The sequence below is a fragment of the Chlorocebus sabaeus genome, chromosome 20, assembly GCF_047675955.1.
Source record: "Chlorocebus sabaeus isolate Y175 chromosome 20, mChlSab1.0.hap1, whole genome shotgun sequence".
In the NCBI taxonomy this organism is placed as follows: Eukaryota; Metazoa; Chordata; class Mammalia; order Primates; family Cercopithecidae; genus Chlorocebus; species Chlorocebus sabaeus.
In genome coordinates, this window is record NC_132923.1 from 66,605,359 (window position 1) to 66,621,915 (window position 16,557).

At 34.6% G+C, this 16,557-nt stretch overlaps 1 protein-coding gene across 2 annotated transcripts in view; it reads left to right on the forward strand.

The window, feature by feature from the left end:
• ANKRD13C (ankyrin repeat domain 13C) overlaps positions 1-16,557 on the forward strand; it is an 88,368-nt gene that overhangs the window by 43,693 nt on the left and 28,118 nt on the right. For both annotated transcript variants that reach the window (XM_007978310.3, XM_007978311.3), the window contains exons 6-8: positions 4,286-4,352; positions 8,902-9,046; positions 13,179-13,310. In XM_007978310.3, coding sequence (XP_007976501.2) covers positions 4,286-4,352; positions 8,902-9,046; positions 13,179-13,310 — 344 coding nt within the window. The remainder of the gene's footprint in view (positions 1-4,285; positions 4,353-8,901; positions 9,047-13,178; positions 13,311-16,557) is intronic.

Sequence of the window (16,557 nt, forward strand, 5' to 3'; positions counted from 1 at the left end):
GCCTCTCAAAGTGCTTGGATTACAGAAGTGAGCCACCACATCTGGCCAATAGTTTATATTTTTAAGGTTGAAAATGGTACTTTTAGTTTTAAAAATTTTGTTTTACAAACAGCATTTAAAATTTAATAATAGAATGCAAGGAGTTTTCAGAAAAAAAAAAATTATGGGATTATAGGACTACTGAATTTAAGGATGTTTGAAATCTAGTACTTAGATCTCTGAATGTGGAGAATTTAGTTAACATCTTTTGTTTATGTACATTTTGTTGTCTTTCAGTTATTTTGCCTCTTGCATACTTTATAGCCACTTTCTTTACATACCATTTGGTTGAACAGTGATTCCAATGACTTATGAAAGACCCTAATTTTGCCCCAGATTTTTTTGCAGTCATTTATTGACTTACCTTAACAAGATTTTTCTCCTCCTCATAAAACTTTCATATCCAAATATGAAGTTTGATTCTAGTGACCTTTATTTTACTAACTACACAACTAAGTTTTGTTGTTTTTAAAGATTTAAAAAAATGTAATCTGTAAAAAGGTTTGGACATAATGAGCTTATGTGCATTTTTGTTAAAGCATCTAAATTAATTTTTGGAGACAGAGTCTCACTCACTCTGTTGCCCAGGCACATATGCATATTATACCAAATGAGGAACTTTGGGCTAATAATTCAAAGTCAGTAGAATAGGAATTTTGAACTAGCAAATCTGTTTCTTTTCAGTTCTACAGTCTGTGCCTCTATGATTTTCTCTATGCATTTAAAAACAAATTCTAGACTGTGAAATGGAAATTACTTACAGTACTTAGCCCCATCCAGTGCTGCTACTGCCCTTCCCAGGCAATTTGTAGTGGGATTTCCAGAGCAAGGCTCTGTCACAAAAAAAAAAAAAAGAAAACTAATAGAAATTTCACAGTTTTAGGCCTGGTCTATGTTAGGTGAATAAATGCAACTTAATTTAAAACATTACATTCTGGCATTTGTTAACCTAGAGGAAGTTATGATATTCTCACAATACACTTGGGTTTGCAAATTCAGCTTCAACTCATCAGTAAGAAAATAGGTTATACAATATACTATATAGCAGTAAAATGCCTAGGAAGTTACCAGATTTAAGCCTTAATTAACAATTATACTTGTTATTTCTTCTAATTCCCTTATATCTTCTGATTTCTTCTGAAAAAATAAATGCAGCTATAAATCTGAAGTCCATTAACACTTATTTCTCTCTACTGTATGAAAAAATAGTAGTTTTCTACTGTCTTGAGAAAGAATCTGGCCTCTTTTCAACAAGTATAATTTTCTACAAATTATATTTTTGATAAACTGCCTTCTCTATTTGGAACTTTTAGATACAAATCAGACTACAGCTTATGTAAATTTTAAACATTGATTTTATAACATGTATACATTTCTAAAAATTGTATTATGCTTTTTAGTTAGTTTTGACTAATACAAATTATAATTTAATACTAAAATTATCCTCAGAATTTACAAATATTTTAATCTATTTTTAGTAGACTATTCACTGTTAAAGTATTGAACATTATAGAAAATTAATCAGGTATTTTTAAGTTTCCCTGTTACCACTTCCCAGAGGTGACCATTGTTAACATTTCGTATGACTACTTTCAAATGCTTTTCAGTGCTTACTAAAGTGTTTGTGTATATATTTACGCACACACAACCCCTCAGAATTAGGTTTTTTTTCTCCCATGGCATCATACTATTATATTGTCATGCAAGTTGACATATTTATTTATTTATTTATTGAGAGGGAGTCTCACTTTATCACCGAGGCTGGAGTGCAGTCATGTGATCTCAGCTCACTGCAAACTCCACCTCCCGGGTTCAAGTGATCCTACCACTTCAGCTTCCTGAGTAGCTGGGACTACATGCGTGCGCCTTATATTTTTAGTAGAGACAGGGTTTCACCGTGTTGGCCAGGCTGGAACTCCTGACCTCTGATGATCCGCCTTCCTCAGCCTCCCAAAGTGCTGGAATTACAGGCGTGAGCTATTACACCCAGCTGTCATTTTTATTTAACCAATTATAGGCATCTTACCATATTTCATGTGGTAATACTTCACTAATTTTAACAGCTGCATAATACTTTGTGGCATGGATGATTAAGATTTTTCTAGTGTGTTTAATCCTTGTATAAAGAATTTTAATTCTAAATTTAATCAGTTTTTTCTCACATTTTTATAACTCTAGCTCATCAGGCTAGTTTGACTCTGTTAAAGATTATGCAGTCTTGTTACTCTGCTACTTTTATGCCTTATTCGGGGGTCCTGGTGTCCTAGAACACATAGAAAAACAGGTTTATAGTAGCCTTGTGTAGTAAAGGAGCTCCAAGTTAGATTGGTCTAAAACCTCAATACTATCTTTTTTACCCCATTTTTTTCCCATCTATAGAGACCGTAGTCCTGCTTTGTGATCCTAAACTGGGTTGTTCCTTGAGTATTTTGGCTCTTTAACTGATTCCCTTAGTAATCATTAGTGGTTTGAATTCTAAAATAGTCAATGTATATTGCTGAACAAAATGTTATAAAATAGTTTAAAAGTGATATTTTAATTATACTAAAAGATATAAATACATGCAATCACTTCTAAAATTGTGTATTTATCTACAGTTATAAACAACACATTATAAATGTTGCATAATTGAGTTCCTGAAGTAACCATGAGACAGTTGTCCAAAGTATTTCTTCTCTGAGAACTTGACTTTGATGCAAAAAGTCAGCACATCTGTTTCATTCCTAATAAAGGATTTTACTGATTTAAAGTCACAACTATTAGTACATGATGATTAGATGTCATATATAATTCTAAAACGAAACCCATTGGCTTCTAAATAGCCTAGATCTTTTATTAGATTTTATGATCAAGCTTTAAGAGTTTTGGCATATTTCTTTCCCTTGTCAAAACACATAATGATTTTTAAAACAGCAAGCGAAAAAAAAGGGGAAGCCAAGAAATACGGAAATCAGGGTGAGTTTACTTTTGAGATAGTAGAGCACACTTTTTTTTATGCTGTTACTTACATTCAGACTTCGGAGAAAATAGCCACAGACTTAGTAACAAGTTTGAAGGTAACTGAAATATTACAGCCTGGGTTTTTAGGTATATAAAAGCTTTGAATTGGAATCAGAAGTACTGGCCCCTAAGTATTTGACATGGCAAATAACATATTTTATATGTTTTCTGAGCTTGATTCTTCATTTTTAAAATGAGGATAATACTAACTACCCCACCTGTTGCAAACTTTCTTTTGATATATATGAAATAAAATCATTTTTTTGAAGAAAGCCTTTTGTATACTGTAATACTTTGTATACCAGAAAGTATACTATAAAGCCCTTTATATACTATAAAGTGTCAAATGATTTATAATATGATCACTACTTTAAATTTTGCATTATGCAGATAGCATGTTTTAACTAAAAGACTAATTTTCTATTTTTATTTGTTATCTACAGAATCAATCCATCCTGTATTTGCGACCGTTAATTGTATATTACACACACACTTATGTACACATGTGCCTGTGATATGGTCTTAATTTCAAGAATTTGAGCTTCACATTTTTTTCATTTCTTTATACATGGTAGTTTATTATAGCCTGTTATACAGCTTTTTTAATCTGTAGAATAACTCCTATCTCCCCAAAACAGCAGATAATAAATAACAAAAAACTATCAGAATATGGCTTGTGGCTTGTATATGAGCTATATATAGCAACATAGGAAGGTAGAAGTCTATAGATAAATACGGATTTTGAAACTCAGATACATTGAATCTAAATAACTAAGGCATATATTTGGGATTCAAACTCAAATTTAACTTTCTCACTTCAAAGATGCCTCTTTCTATTATACACATTACTTTCCTGCAATTTTTCCAAATTTTATTTAAAAAATTAGATAAGGTTCAGGTCTATCTGGTTACCGATTCAGGAGGGTTTAGTTACCATAGGGTATTGTTTACTCATCTATAATATGCAGTCTGTACCTGAGTGGCATTATATTGACTCTGCTACCCTTGTTTGTGGGTGGGATAGGAGGATAGTAAACTATACAGAAATTACAAGTAACTAGTAGATATTTGAAGTTGCTCAAAATTGTTTTTTATATTTTATTTATTTTTAAATGGAAAAATACTATTTGAAAGGAAATTATTATAATTTGATAATAAAATGTCACATTACTCTTTTAATTTAAAAGTTTGTAAATATCTCAAAATTTAGATAGTTATTTTTTATCTTTTGTTTTTAAAAATACAGTGCCTTTACTTTCCCGAATTCTGCCTTCCGATGCATGTAAAATATACAAACAAGGTATCAATATCAGGTAAGGTGATTTGATTTTTTTCTCAGTAAAAGAAAGTTGAGATTTAGAGGAAGGTTTTTTTCCCTGTAATCATAACTTACATGTGTTTTATGATGTTAAAATGCTGTAACAGATTCACAATATTTTATCTCATTTGAGACATATAGATAAAAAATCAAAGACATAGAAACTTTATTTTTTTATTTTTTATTACTTAGTGAACAAACTCAAAGTGGAAAAGACATAAAATCTTGACTAAAGCAAAGATACTATTCTTATGTAACTACAGACTATCTAGAAGGCAAACAGTGAGAATCTTGATGTAATATTAAGATTTACAGTGGTTACCTTCCTGATTCTGGATTTATTAAGGAATAAGGGACACATAAGGAAGACCCAATTATTGACTTTTTCTCCATCTGTTTCATGTATTTCCTTCCCCTGTTTACTCATCCGTGCATCTGCTCTTCCATTCATTCATTCATCTAGCCATTCCAGTGAATACTTTGAGGCTAATTTTAATTTCCTTCTATTCTATTCCTTTTATAACTAAGATTAATGTTTGGATCTGATGGAAAATACATCTATTTAACTTATATGAGAATTTTACTTTTATCATTCTTTGTTTTGCTTTATAATAATATAGCCATATTTATAAATTATCTATTTGTAAACTATAATGCTAGTGAATATGCCAACTTCTATATATATGTGTGCATATATTGGTATATTTATAAATAGTATACATGTATATATAAAATTTTGTGTATGTGTGTGTCTATATATCTCCAGAATATTAATTTGAATGTTTAAGGTTCTAGAACTAGAAATAACTTGAAGGATTATCTCATATTAAGTCCTCATTTAGAGATGAGAAAGCTCAGAGAAGTTAAGTGATTTTTTTACAAGAGCATTTTACAAATTAATGGCTGAACCAGGACTTCTGACTTCTTATTCGTTGTTCTTGTCACCATAACACAAAGCAGAAGTTTTTAAAAATCAGCTATTTCTGAGAAATTTATTGTTTAGTATTTTGAATTAGTGAAGCAGTAACTTTTAGTTGGAAGTAAATTCTAGGATATTATCCTTAAGCAATAGAATTTGGTTAAGGTAGATATTTTTTTTTTCTTTTTTTTTCTTTTTTTTAACTAATAAAGATGGGGTCTCACTATATTGCCCAGGCTGGTCTTGAACATACAGGCTCAAGTGATTCTTCCACCTTGGCCTTCCAAAGTGCTGGGATTACAGTGTGAGCCATCACACCCAGCCTGTTTTTTAAAAAACCTCTTCAGGTGTTTCTAATTATAAAAGTGCTCATGTACCTTAAATGCATTGTCATTACAGAAAACTTGGAAAATACAGAAAAATAGAATAAAAATTAACTAGAAAAGGATTTTTGATGTGGATTTAATTCAGCAGCCTTTTGTTAGCAATTATTATGGTTTCATTAATTTAGACATTTTTAATATAGGTGCTTGCCAAAGATGGTAGGTAATTTTGGAGGATACTATTATCTTCTATGTGATACTTTAAAAAGTTAGTTTTAGGCCAGGTGTGGTAGCTTATGCCTGTAATACCAGCACTTTGGGAGGTTGAGACAGGTAGATCACTTGAGTCCTGGAGTTCAAGACCAGCCTGGGTAACATGGCAAAACCCCATCTTTACAAAAAAATATTAAAAATTAGCTGGGCAAGGTGACACGTGCCTATAGTCCCAGCTACCTGGGAGACTGAGGTGGGAGAACCACCTGACCCCAGCAAATTGAGGCTGCAGTGAGCCATAATCATGACACTGTACTTTAGCCTGGGCAACAGAGTAAGACCTTGTCTCAAAAAAAATAAAGTTTTTATTCTGTTTGAGTCCTAGGTTTAGGCAAAAAGGATTCTCTTTGAAAAAAATTGCTTCACATTTATATATGACTTTTTAAAGTAAATGTTTTGGTACACATGATATAGTAAGTATAGGTAATAAAACAAAAAAGGTTAAAACACAACCTGGGCAATATTATGAAATCTTGTCTGTACAAAAAATACAAAAAATTAGCTGGGCATGGTGGCACGCACTTGTAGTCCCAGCTACTCAGGAGGCTGAGGTGGGAGGATCACCTGAGCCCAGGAGGTTGAGGCTATAGCGAGCCGAGATTGTGCTACTGTATTCCAACCTGGGTGATAGAGTGAGACCCTGTCACACACACACAAAAGTTAAAACAGGAACATGAGGGTAAAAGCCTGGGGGAGAAAAATTGTGAGAGAGGTTGTAGGTTAAGGGAAAATTACTATAACTTAGCAACTCAGACATGGGGCTTACTAGTAACTGAGGATGAAGGACAAATGTGATAGGTTCTAAAGCTCTCATCAAACAAGGCTTACCAGATTAATGGAGAGGATAGCTTTTAGGATGCATGACAAAAGGTTTTTTGCCTAGGTGGTAAGAATCTAAAGGAAAAAATCTGTTAACATTAAATTAAAAACTTGCTATTTTAAATGTCATAAGACAATTTTTAACACCATTTTAATAAAGCTAAATTTTAAAATATATTCAAAGAGAAATCTTTAAGTTTACTTTTATCTCATGGCAGCCATGTAATCATTTGAAATGTCTTCTCTGGTATCAAAGAGAAACTAATACTTCAGTAGAAATAGGAAAGTGTGAGCAACATTATTCTTGAGAGTACTAACAAAGTTTTTGACCATAAATGTAAATAATTAAGAGGTAATCTGTAATCACTGATTGAAAATATATTTGCACACTTTTCAGGATTTTCTTGTCTGAAGTGAAGGCTTTAGTTCCTTTTTTCAGTGTTATTTGGCATTTTTTCAGGCTTTCTTCTGAAAATTAATACTTTCTATTCAAATATTTGCATTTGTATAAAGAAATTCTTCTTCATGGCTAATTACATGGGAAAAATTAAAAATATTTAGGTTCATAGGCTTAAAGCCAAGGACTAGTGAGTACTTTAAAATGCCATCGTGATAATTAACATTATTTATTGAGGCATATGTGATACAGCTTACCAGGTCATCTAATATGTCAGGGATATACAGAAAATGTATTACCCTTTTTATTGCAAATTGTAGAAACATGGATGAAATAAAAATAGGCTGTATTAATTTATATAACTGGGAAGTTTCTATGACTAATTTTACATATCGTTAGATCTAAAATCTCAAAGGTCGCCATGTCAGTCTGTCTTTGTCTTTCTTTATCTGTCTTTCTGTGCATCTCTTTACTCACCTTTTCATCACCACTCCTGGCAACCCACTACCACTTTCACCTATGATGGGCAAGCAGGGAATGGAGGCAGAAGACTGTTTTAGCCCATTGCTTCTTTTATGTAGAGCATAACATTCCCTGATAGCTGAAGCTTGGAGCCCAAATAGTGCACTTACATATAGAATGATCTGTTCCTTTTTGGTATTATCAGGAGCCCACATCTTACAGAGATAGGGGAAGAGTCCTTTTTAATACTATTTTCTTTTAGGACACATGCTCAAGCAGTGATAGGTGCTATTTAATATAGCTGAATTCTAGCTACTGGGAGTGGACTAAAGACTAGATTTCAGCTATAAAGCAACAGACAGGGTCCCCCCACCCCAGCCCCCCGTGAGTTGATGCGTTACTTTTTTAGAGCTTCTTGATACATAAGGCAACCATACTTCCCTCTTTGCTCTGGCTCACCCCTGTTTTCCTGGCAGAATTATCAATAGTGTCACTTTCATTCTTAGTTGTTACTAATTTTGATGATAAATTCTATGTAACCCTAGTTATTATTTTCATGCAGCATGTGAGGCATGTTTTATTTCTGTTTTTCCTGTCTAGGGAAACCAAGAATACCGACTAATTTTGCCTTGTCTATGATGAGAACTGAAAAACATATAGAGTAATGAATTATTACAATTGCATTAGAAATTCAGTAGCCAGGGTGGATCTTGCACGGAGGCTTAAAGGAGCTTCCTGGGGATGTGACCAGCATCTCTTGACAGCGGGGCCAACCAGTTTCTTGGGTTTAGCAGCCATTAGCTAGGGTGATCCTGATCTGGTGATTTATAAAGCCATGTGGAAGATTGAAGCACTTCAATGTATTTGTAAGCTTTCTATTTTCAGTATTTTTCCTAATTTCAACAAGTAGTGCTTTGTAGAATGTTGTTTGAGACCAGCACATTAGGCTAGACCACGACAGGTCCAGGTTACCAAAGAGCACAGTAAACACACAGATGTGTGAATCCATGAGTATTAGATACAGAATGATCTGTAAGGTTTCCGGGGTGTGGAGATGTTTTCTGGGAAAGAGAATACTAGTCCAAATCTGAGAAGTCAAATAGAATGGCCAAGAATTTAAATGGTTTATCAAGTTGAAGGATAAAGCAAGGTTTGGTATCAGATGGTTAGGCATTAGTCTTTTGGTTTTTAATAGAATATTTTAAATTTAGTTTTTATGTATAAATTTGACTTTACAATATGGTATTAGCATCTCGGTTTGAGTTTAGAAGGAATAAAGCTTATTTAAGTATTAGTGAAGTTTTATCAAAATTATATTTGTCAGAGTTTCTCATCTACCCATGTTTCACAGGCTTGACACAACTCTCATAGACTTTACTGACATGAAGTGCCAACGAGGGGATCTAAGCTTCATTTTCAATGGGGATGCGGCACCCTCTGAATCTTTTGTAGTATTAGACAATGAACAAAAAGTTTATCAGCGAATACATCATGAGGTAAGCATGTTGTCTTATCAATATTCCTTTAAATTGTTAAAAAAAAAAAAAAAATCTAGGTTTTTAGCCAAACCTCAGTATAATTTGCTTAAAAGCTTAAGGTATAATTGAGATGGTTTGCTCCTAAAGCTATAGTTTCCTGACCACTAGCTTTCTTTTCTTTTTTCTTTCTTTTTTTTTTGAGACTGGAGTCTCGCTCTGTCACCCAGGCTGGAATGCAGTGGCATGATCTAGGCTCACTGCAACCTCTGCCTCCCGGGTTCAAGCAATTCTCCTGCCTCAGCCTCCAGGGTAACTGAGACTATAGGCACCCGCCACCAAGCCCAGCTAATTTTTGTATTTTTAGTAGAGGCTTTGTTTCACCTTGTTGGCTAGGTTGGTCTCAAACTCCTGACCTCAAATGATCCACCCACCTTGGCCTCCCAAAGAACTGGGATTACAGGTGTGAGCCACTGCTCCTGGCCTATTTTCATTTTTTTATTTCTATCCTCTGGTCTCCATCTTGACCAGTCCATTGAGTCTGCTCAGAATTCAACTGATTATCTCCTAGATCAATGAACTCCAACTTCTCTTCATTCTCATTTATAGTTTTCATTTGTTGAACCTGTGCTGGACCTTTACCATGTATTATCTTTTTATCTTACCTTTTTTTAATGTTGTTGACAAATCTTTATTTTATTTCCTTAATACAAATACTTCTTTTGGCTCTGTCTGCAGTCTTACTTTTCCTAACTCTTTGGCTGCCTTTCCTTTCTGTGTCCTTTCCCTCTTCGAGTACAATATGATTTTCCTTCTCTCATGCCATATCTTTGTGTTGAAAAACCATTGATAGGCCCCTGATATGGTTCTCATTTTTACAAACTGCCAGAATAATCCCTTCCATTCCCACAGTCCTATGGGTTGATGATTTACAAATACATGTTTGTGTCCCAGACAGTTCTGAGTAGAGGCTTATGTGTTTAAATGACTAGTGGATATCATGTGTGTTTCCCAGGTACCTCAAAATTCACCTTATTTAAAACTAACCTTACTACTTTTCCTCAAAACCTGCTCTTTTTCCTGTTTTTCCTCTTTTGATGAATGATGTCATTCTCTATTCAGTCAGAAACCCAGGAGTTATTTCTGGTATCTTTTCTTGTACTGTATGTTTTCTCATCAGAGTACATATCTGGTCATTTATTTCTCCTTAATGTCTCATAATTATTCCTCTTTTATTCACACTGTCACTACTGTAATTTATATTCATTATTTCTCAACTGGACCATTGGAAAGTCTTATAAATGATCTTCCTGGCTCCCTTCTCGTCTGCTTCTAAATTATCCCACATGTTGGAGATACACTGAACTTTAGAAACACATTTGTGAAACCTTACTTACTTAAAGATACTTAAAAAGTTCCCCATTACCTAGAGTGAAATCTAATCTCCTTAGCATGGCATGTTTCCTTTTGTCACCTTAGTTTTGCTCACCTTTCTAGCCTTTTTCTTACCTTGCTATTTCAGATACCATCATACTGCGCTCTTGGCAGTTTGTCAGATGTGCCAGGCTATTTGGGCCTTTATTCCTTTTTTCATATTCTTTCCACTTCCTGGAATGCTTTTCTTTTTGCACCCTCACACCTGTCGGGCATGCACTTGGTGTTACTTTCTCTGCCGCCAAATGACTTTTGTTGTCCTTATGCTCCTATTAAATTTGGAACCATAAAACTTCTAATGTTACATTTACTGACATGGCTTTTTACCATTCTGTTAGTCTAAGCTCCTCAAGGGCATGGGGTTCTTTTTGTTGTATTCCCTGGTATCTAATACAGCATCAGTACATTCTACGCTATAGGTTGGTAAACTCTTTCTGTGAAGGAAGAGATAATAAATGTTTTTAGATATTAAAATATGTTCATGGGCCATATGGCCTCTGTCACAACTACTCAACTCTGCTGTTGTTAAAAGCAGCCACAGACAATATGTAAATAAATGAGTTTATTACATTATGCTTTAATTCATAAAAACAGGCAACTGATTATAGTTTGCTTACTCCTATATTAGACTCTCAGATATTTATTAAATAGTTTGACCTCTTACTTATGAAATTACAACAGGATAGCCAACTACGCAATAAGTGAATTGGAAATATGGTCTTGAAAGAGAAGCTAGAAGTTAAGGCTAATAGTGCATAAGTATTTGCGAATGTCATAGTATTACCAAAGAACTAGTATTAAGGCTACCAGTTTTAAGGTATTAAGGTATGTATGTATACATACATATATGTATTATGTATTTTATAATGCCTACAATACAGGAAAGATAGATTTTGAGCATTATTCCTTTGAGCAGAGAATACTTGTTTTTTATCCTAATATGTATGTATAAGTAATAACTTCATTAAATGTTGAAGCAATGTAATTAATTAAAACAGCAGATTTTTTTCAGTGATGTGGTTAAGAGATAGTCTCTGATTTATATAAGAATTCTGTTCCAAAAGTTTATTGAAAATAGGATGTTTGAAATGTAAGACAAATTTGCTCATAGACAATGGGTTATATAGTGTTCAGTTTCCAAGCTAATATGTAAAATTCTAGTTGATTCATAATGTATTTGAAGTATAGTGTTTAAGAGTTCTGTTTAACTACTGCAACCAAACTTTTTTTTAAAGAAAATTGTGTTCAGAATTAATTTGGGTTCAGGAATACATTTTCACTTATTACGGCTTTAGCAGTAATACCAAGATTTTGCATTCTTTACTTGTAGGGGTAGAGGAAATGGTACTGTCCCAGGCCCAAGCTATTGCTATTGTTTTTTGTTGTTGTTTTGAGACGGAGTCTCTCTCTGTCTCCAGGCTGTAGTGCAGTGGCGTAATTAATCTCGGCTTACTGCAACCTCCGCCTCCTGGGTTCACGGCATTCTCCTGCCTCAGCCTCCCGAGTAGCTGGGACTACAGGCGCATGCCACCATGACCGGCTAATTTTTTGTATTTTTAGTAGAGATGGGGTTTCACCATGTTAGCCAGGATGGTCTCTATCTTCTGACCGTGATCCGCCTGCCTCTGCCTCCCAAAGTGCTGGGATTATAGGCGTGAGCCACTGCACCTGGCTGCCATGGGTATTGTTTTTAGAAATTCAGAAAGGGACTATATGTAGGTTAAAGTTAGATGGTGAAGAATAGGAAATGGGCCTCTTGGGAACCTAGGAATAAGGAGGTATGGAGAATGGCATCTCTAACTATTGTAAACCCTATTCTTTAGACGACTCCCTAGGTTTTGCCTTTTTTCTTCCTTATAACGTCTTAAATATTAGTTAGGATATCTCTCTTGGCCTATTATGGAATAGAATCTCATCTTATACCTGCTCACTTACTTTTCTATACTTGATCATTTAGTCTTCTGTCCCTGAAGCAAGCACAAAACTTTCCTTTTTTCTCATATAAAAAATAATTATTGCTCGATTATTATATACCAGCACTAGGGAATATGTACAGGATAAAACCTGAATCATGGCTACTCATTAAGTTTAGAAATCACGGTTGATATTTATGGATTCCTTTCCATTTTATAAGGAATATAGAAAAGATCCCTTCTTACTTATTTTCCTTCCTTCCCTCTTTGCTGCTTCCCTTCTTCTATCCTTCCCTTCTGTTCTCTCCTTCCTTTCTTTCTTCCACTTAGAATTTACTGGGAAAGAAAGGCTGAAATGACAGTGGTGGATCTTTGCATTAAAAAGAACTAAAGTAAGATTCATCTGTGTTGAAAGAAAAATATTCTTTATCTGGGCTTTTTTCCAGATCTGTCAACTTAATTCTTAAAGTAGTTTTTAAACATTGCTTTATGGACTATATAGTTTTATAATGGGTAATCTAGTACTGCTTCCATTGCATATCTATAACAGGGTAAGAGTACTGTATTTCATGTGTCCTGCTTTTGTAGATTCATAATTAGTCATAATGCTAACTTACAGAAGATATTAATATGTACAATTTAAGCATCTAATTCTTTTTAGGGTAAGTAACACTTCACATTATTTAGAAACTGTCCTTTTTGTCTTTAAAAATTTGTAACATTATAATTGTTGATATTTTCATATGTAGCACTAAGAACTTTTGAAAAACCTAGATTTTTATATTTAACTTTTGTTCCGATCCCAGGAATCAGAGATGGAAACAGAAGAAGAGGTTGATATTTTAATGAGCAGTGATATTTACTCTGCAACTTTATCAACAAAATCAATTTCTTTCACGCGTGCCCAGACAGGATGGCTTTTTCGGGAAGATAAAACAGTATGTGCAAATCTAGATTTTTAAACTTTAAGCATTGTTCGGTATTTAATATTTCCAAAATAATGTGATGAAATGCAAGAAGTAGCTTACAACATTGTCTCCAAGTAGTTTTTTTTCTCTGTTCCTTGAATCCAGATAAGGAATTATAATGGATGGCTAGAGTCAGAATGTGTCCTTAGAGAATTCAGGCAAGAAAGCTGAGCTCATTTGAATTCTGTGTCAGGAAGGACTCTTACTGCTAGCTGCCTTGTTATTTTACAGGGAACAATGTTTTCACATGATTCCACACTTCTAGTGCTTTATTCCATAAGAAGACTACAAAAAGGGATAAACTTGACTATTTCTCTGAACCTGTTTTTCTCCCTACTTTAGACTTCTCATTTACTTAATATTTGTTTCTTGTATTCTATACATATGACTAAGATTAAATAACCTTACATTTCTGCAACACTGTAGAAATGTTAAATCAAATCTCAGTGGAAGTTTCCCCATTAGTATAAATTATTTCCATAATTCCCCATTGTATCTGTCAGCAAGAGGTTATATAAGACCATTCAAATATATATTCGAAAAATTTTGAGGCTAGGCGCGGTGGCTCATGCATGTAATCCCAGCGTTTTGGGAGGCTGAGGCCGGCGGATCACTAGGTCAGGAATTCGAGACCAGCCTGGCCAGCATGGTGAAAACCTGTGTCTACTAAAAATACAAAAATTACCCAGGTGTGGTGGTGCATACCTGTAATACTCAGAAGACTGAAGCAGGAGAATCGCTTGAACTTGGGAGGTGGAGATTGCAGTGAGCCAAGATGGTGCCACTGCACTGCAGCCTGAGACAGAGTGAGACTCAGTCTCAAAACATAAATAAATAAATAAATAAAAATTGAAGGAGCTGTATGAAGAAGCATTTTTATAAACTTTTAAATTTAGCAATAGATAACTACATCAAGTCAGCGTCAAGATTGACTTCTATTAAAAATTATTTTTATTATACACAGTGAAATGAATATATTCTCACTGGAGAAATGAAAAAAATAGCCTTATTAGGGTTCTCTGAGAAACAAAACCAATAGAGAGAAGGGGAGTGGGGAGAGGAGAGAGGAAGAAAAAAGAGTAAGGGGGAGAGGAGAAGGAGGAGGGAGAAATTGATTTATTTTGAGGAGTGGTTCATGAAATCGTAGGAGTTGGCAAATCTGAAATGTAGAGCAATCTAGCAGGCTGGAAATTTAGTAATGTGTGGATATTGTGCTCTTGAGTTAGAAATGTTCAGGCTTGGCCTCCTGGGCAACAGAGCAAGACCTGACTCCACAAAAAATGTAAAAATGAGATAGCTGAGGTGGCACAAGCCTGTAGTCGCAGCTGCTTGGAAGGATGAGGTAAGAGGATTACTTGAGCCCAGAAGGTTGAGTCCACAGTGAGTGATCACACCACTGCACTCTATCCTGGGTGACAGAGTGAACCCCTGTCCAAAAAAAAAGAGAAAAAGAAATCTGCAGGCTGGAAACTCAAGCAGGGTTTCTGTGTTGCAGTTTTGAGGTAGAATTGCTTTTTTTTTCCCCTGGAAACCTAAGTTTTTGCTCTTAAGACCTTCAAACTGATTAGATTAGGCCCACCCACATTATGCAGGGTAATTAGCTCTACTTAAAGTCCATTGGTTGTTAATCACATCTAAAAAATACCTTCACGGCAACATCTAGACTGGTGTTTGACCAAACACCTGGCATCATAGCCTAGCCGCGCTGACACATAAAATTATCATACAACTTTATACATAAAGCTAAAAAGCCCTCCTTGGCCACTGTCCACAGTCCCACATCCCCTTGTAGAACGTCACCAGTCTTTATATCCTCCAGACGTTTTTTATGCTCTCAATACATAAATATGAACTCATAATAGTAGATAGCCTTTTGTTGCTGATGCTTACTTTTTCATAAAGTGTCGTATCGTATCTACTGTTTTGCAGCTAGCTTTTTTCCCTCATTCTTTAGTATGGCTTAGAAGTCTTCTCTTACCAGTACATGTAGTGCTAGTTCACTCTTTTTAGCAATTGTGTAGTATTCTATATGATGTGTATACTCTAACTTAACTTATTCAGTCTTGTTTTTGGACATTTAAATGAATAGAAACATATTTGTGTTCAGTTTTCTGCCATTATAAATGACATGTTTATCATCCTTTTACATGCTTTTGCCAATTATAAGTAGCAAGAAATTAAGTGGCTGGATAATGGGGAATACACTCTTAACATTTTGTTGATAAGATAATTTACATTTACTAAGTGGTTTTTCATTATAAGGTTTCAAAAACTGATAATTACCACCTGGTTATTTCCCAGCCACAGATAAATTCTGTTAGGAAATCTAAGCTCACTGATTTTCCTCTGTAAGCCTAATGGCATTATAGCATTCTCAGTTGTGAGGTCCTACATTGCAGTCCATTTGTTGGCTTTAAAGTCTTATTTGTTTGTACTTTGTTCTTCTGGGCAGCATTAGATGGATCACTTCAAGAGAAGATAGAAATTGAAACTGCTAATCATCTAGTACTACTGCTAAGCAGCTCAAAGCTCTTGAAGCATCTAGGTGATCTTCTTAAATCTTTGACAGGTAAGGAGGGAGTCAGTAATGCCTAAGGTTCCCATTTTGTAGGTAGAAACAGGTGCAGAATGCTTTGCTTTTTTTGCAAGTGGACCGGAACACAACTCTGAACATGTAGTTTTGGAATGTCAGTTAACAGCAGCAGGGTGGAGACATGTGATTTGCATGCAGATAGAAATGGGAAGCTTGTTTTCAGTAAGTTATTTATCTTTTTTTTTTTTAAGTAAGGTATTTCAAACTCTGAATACCTGTGGGTCTGAAAAAGGTAAAAGTTAATGTTGAAGGTTTAAGAGGACTTTGTTGAAAGGAAGTAATGACTTTTCTTGATGTCCTTTACACCAGTTGAGTTTCCCTAAAACACTTTAATTGTATTGGTGAGCAAGGGCACTCTTTTCTTTGTTGAAAACAAGCAGCTATAATTTGAAGTTTGGTGCCTGTTAGAGAATAGAGAATTTGAACAGGTCATTAATTCTGGTTGTACTAGAGATTCTTATGTGATGTGTACTATTTCTTTTTATTCCACTCTTTTTCTATCTATAAAATGGGAACAGTGTTATCCCTGACCCCTCCTTGTTACTTGTGATATTTGACTGCCAACTTAATAGTTTTGAGATAGCTTTGTGCTACTTGGGAGTAGGATCTAAAGAAATGCTATGT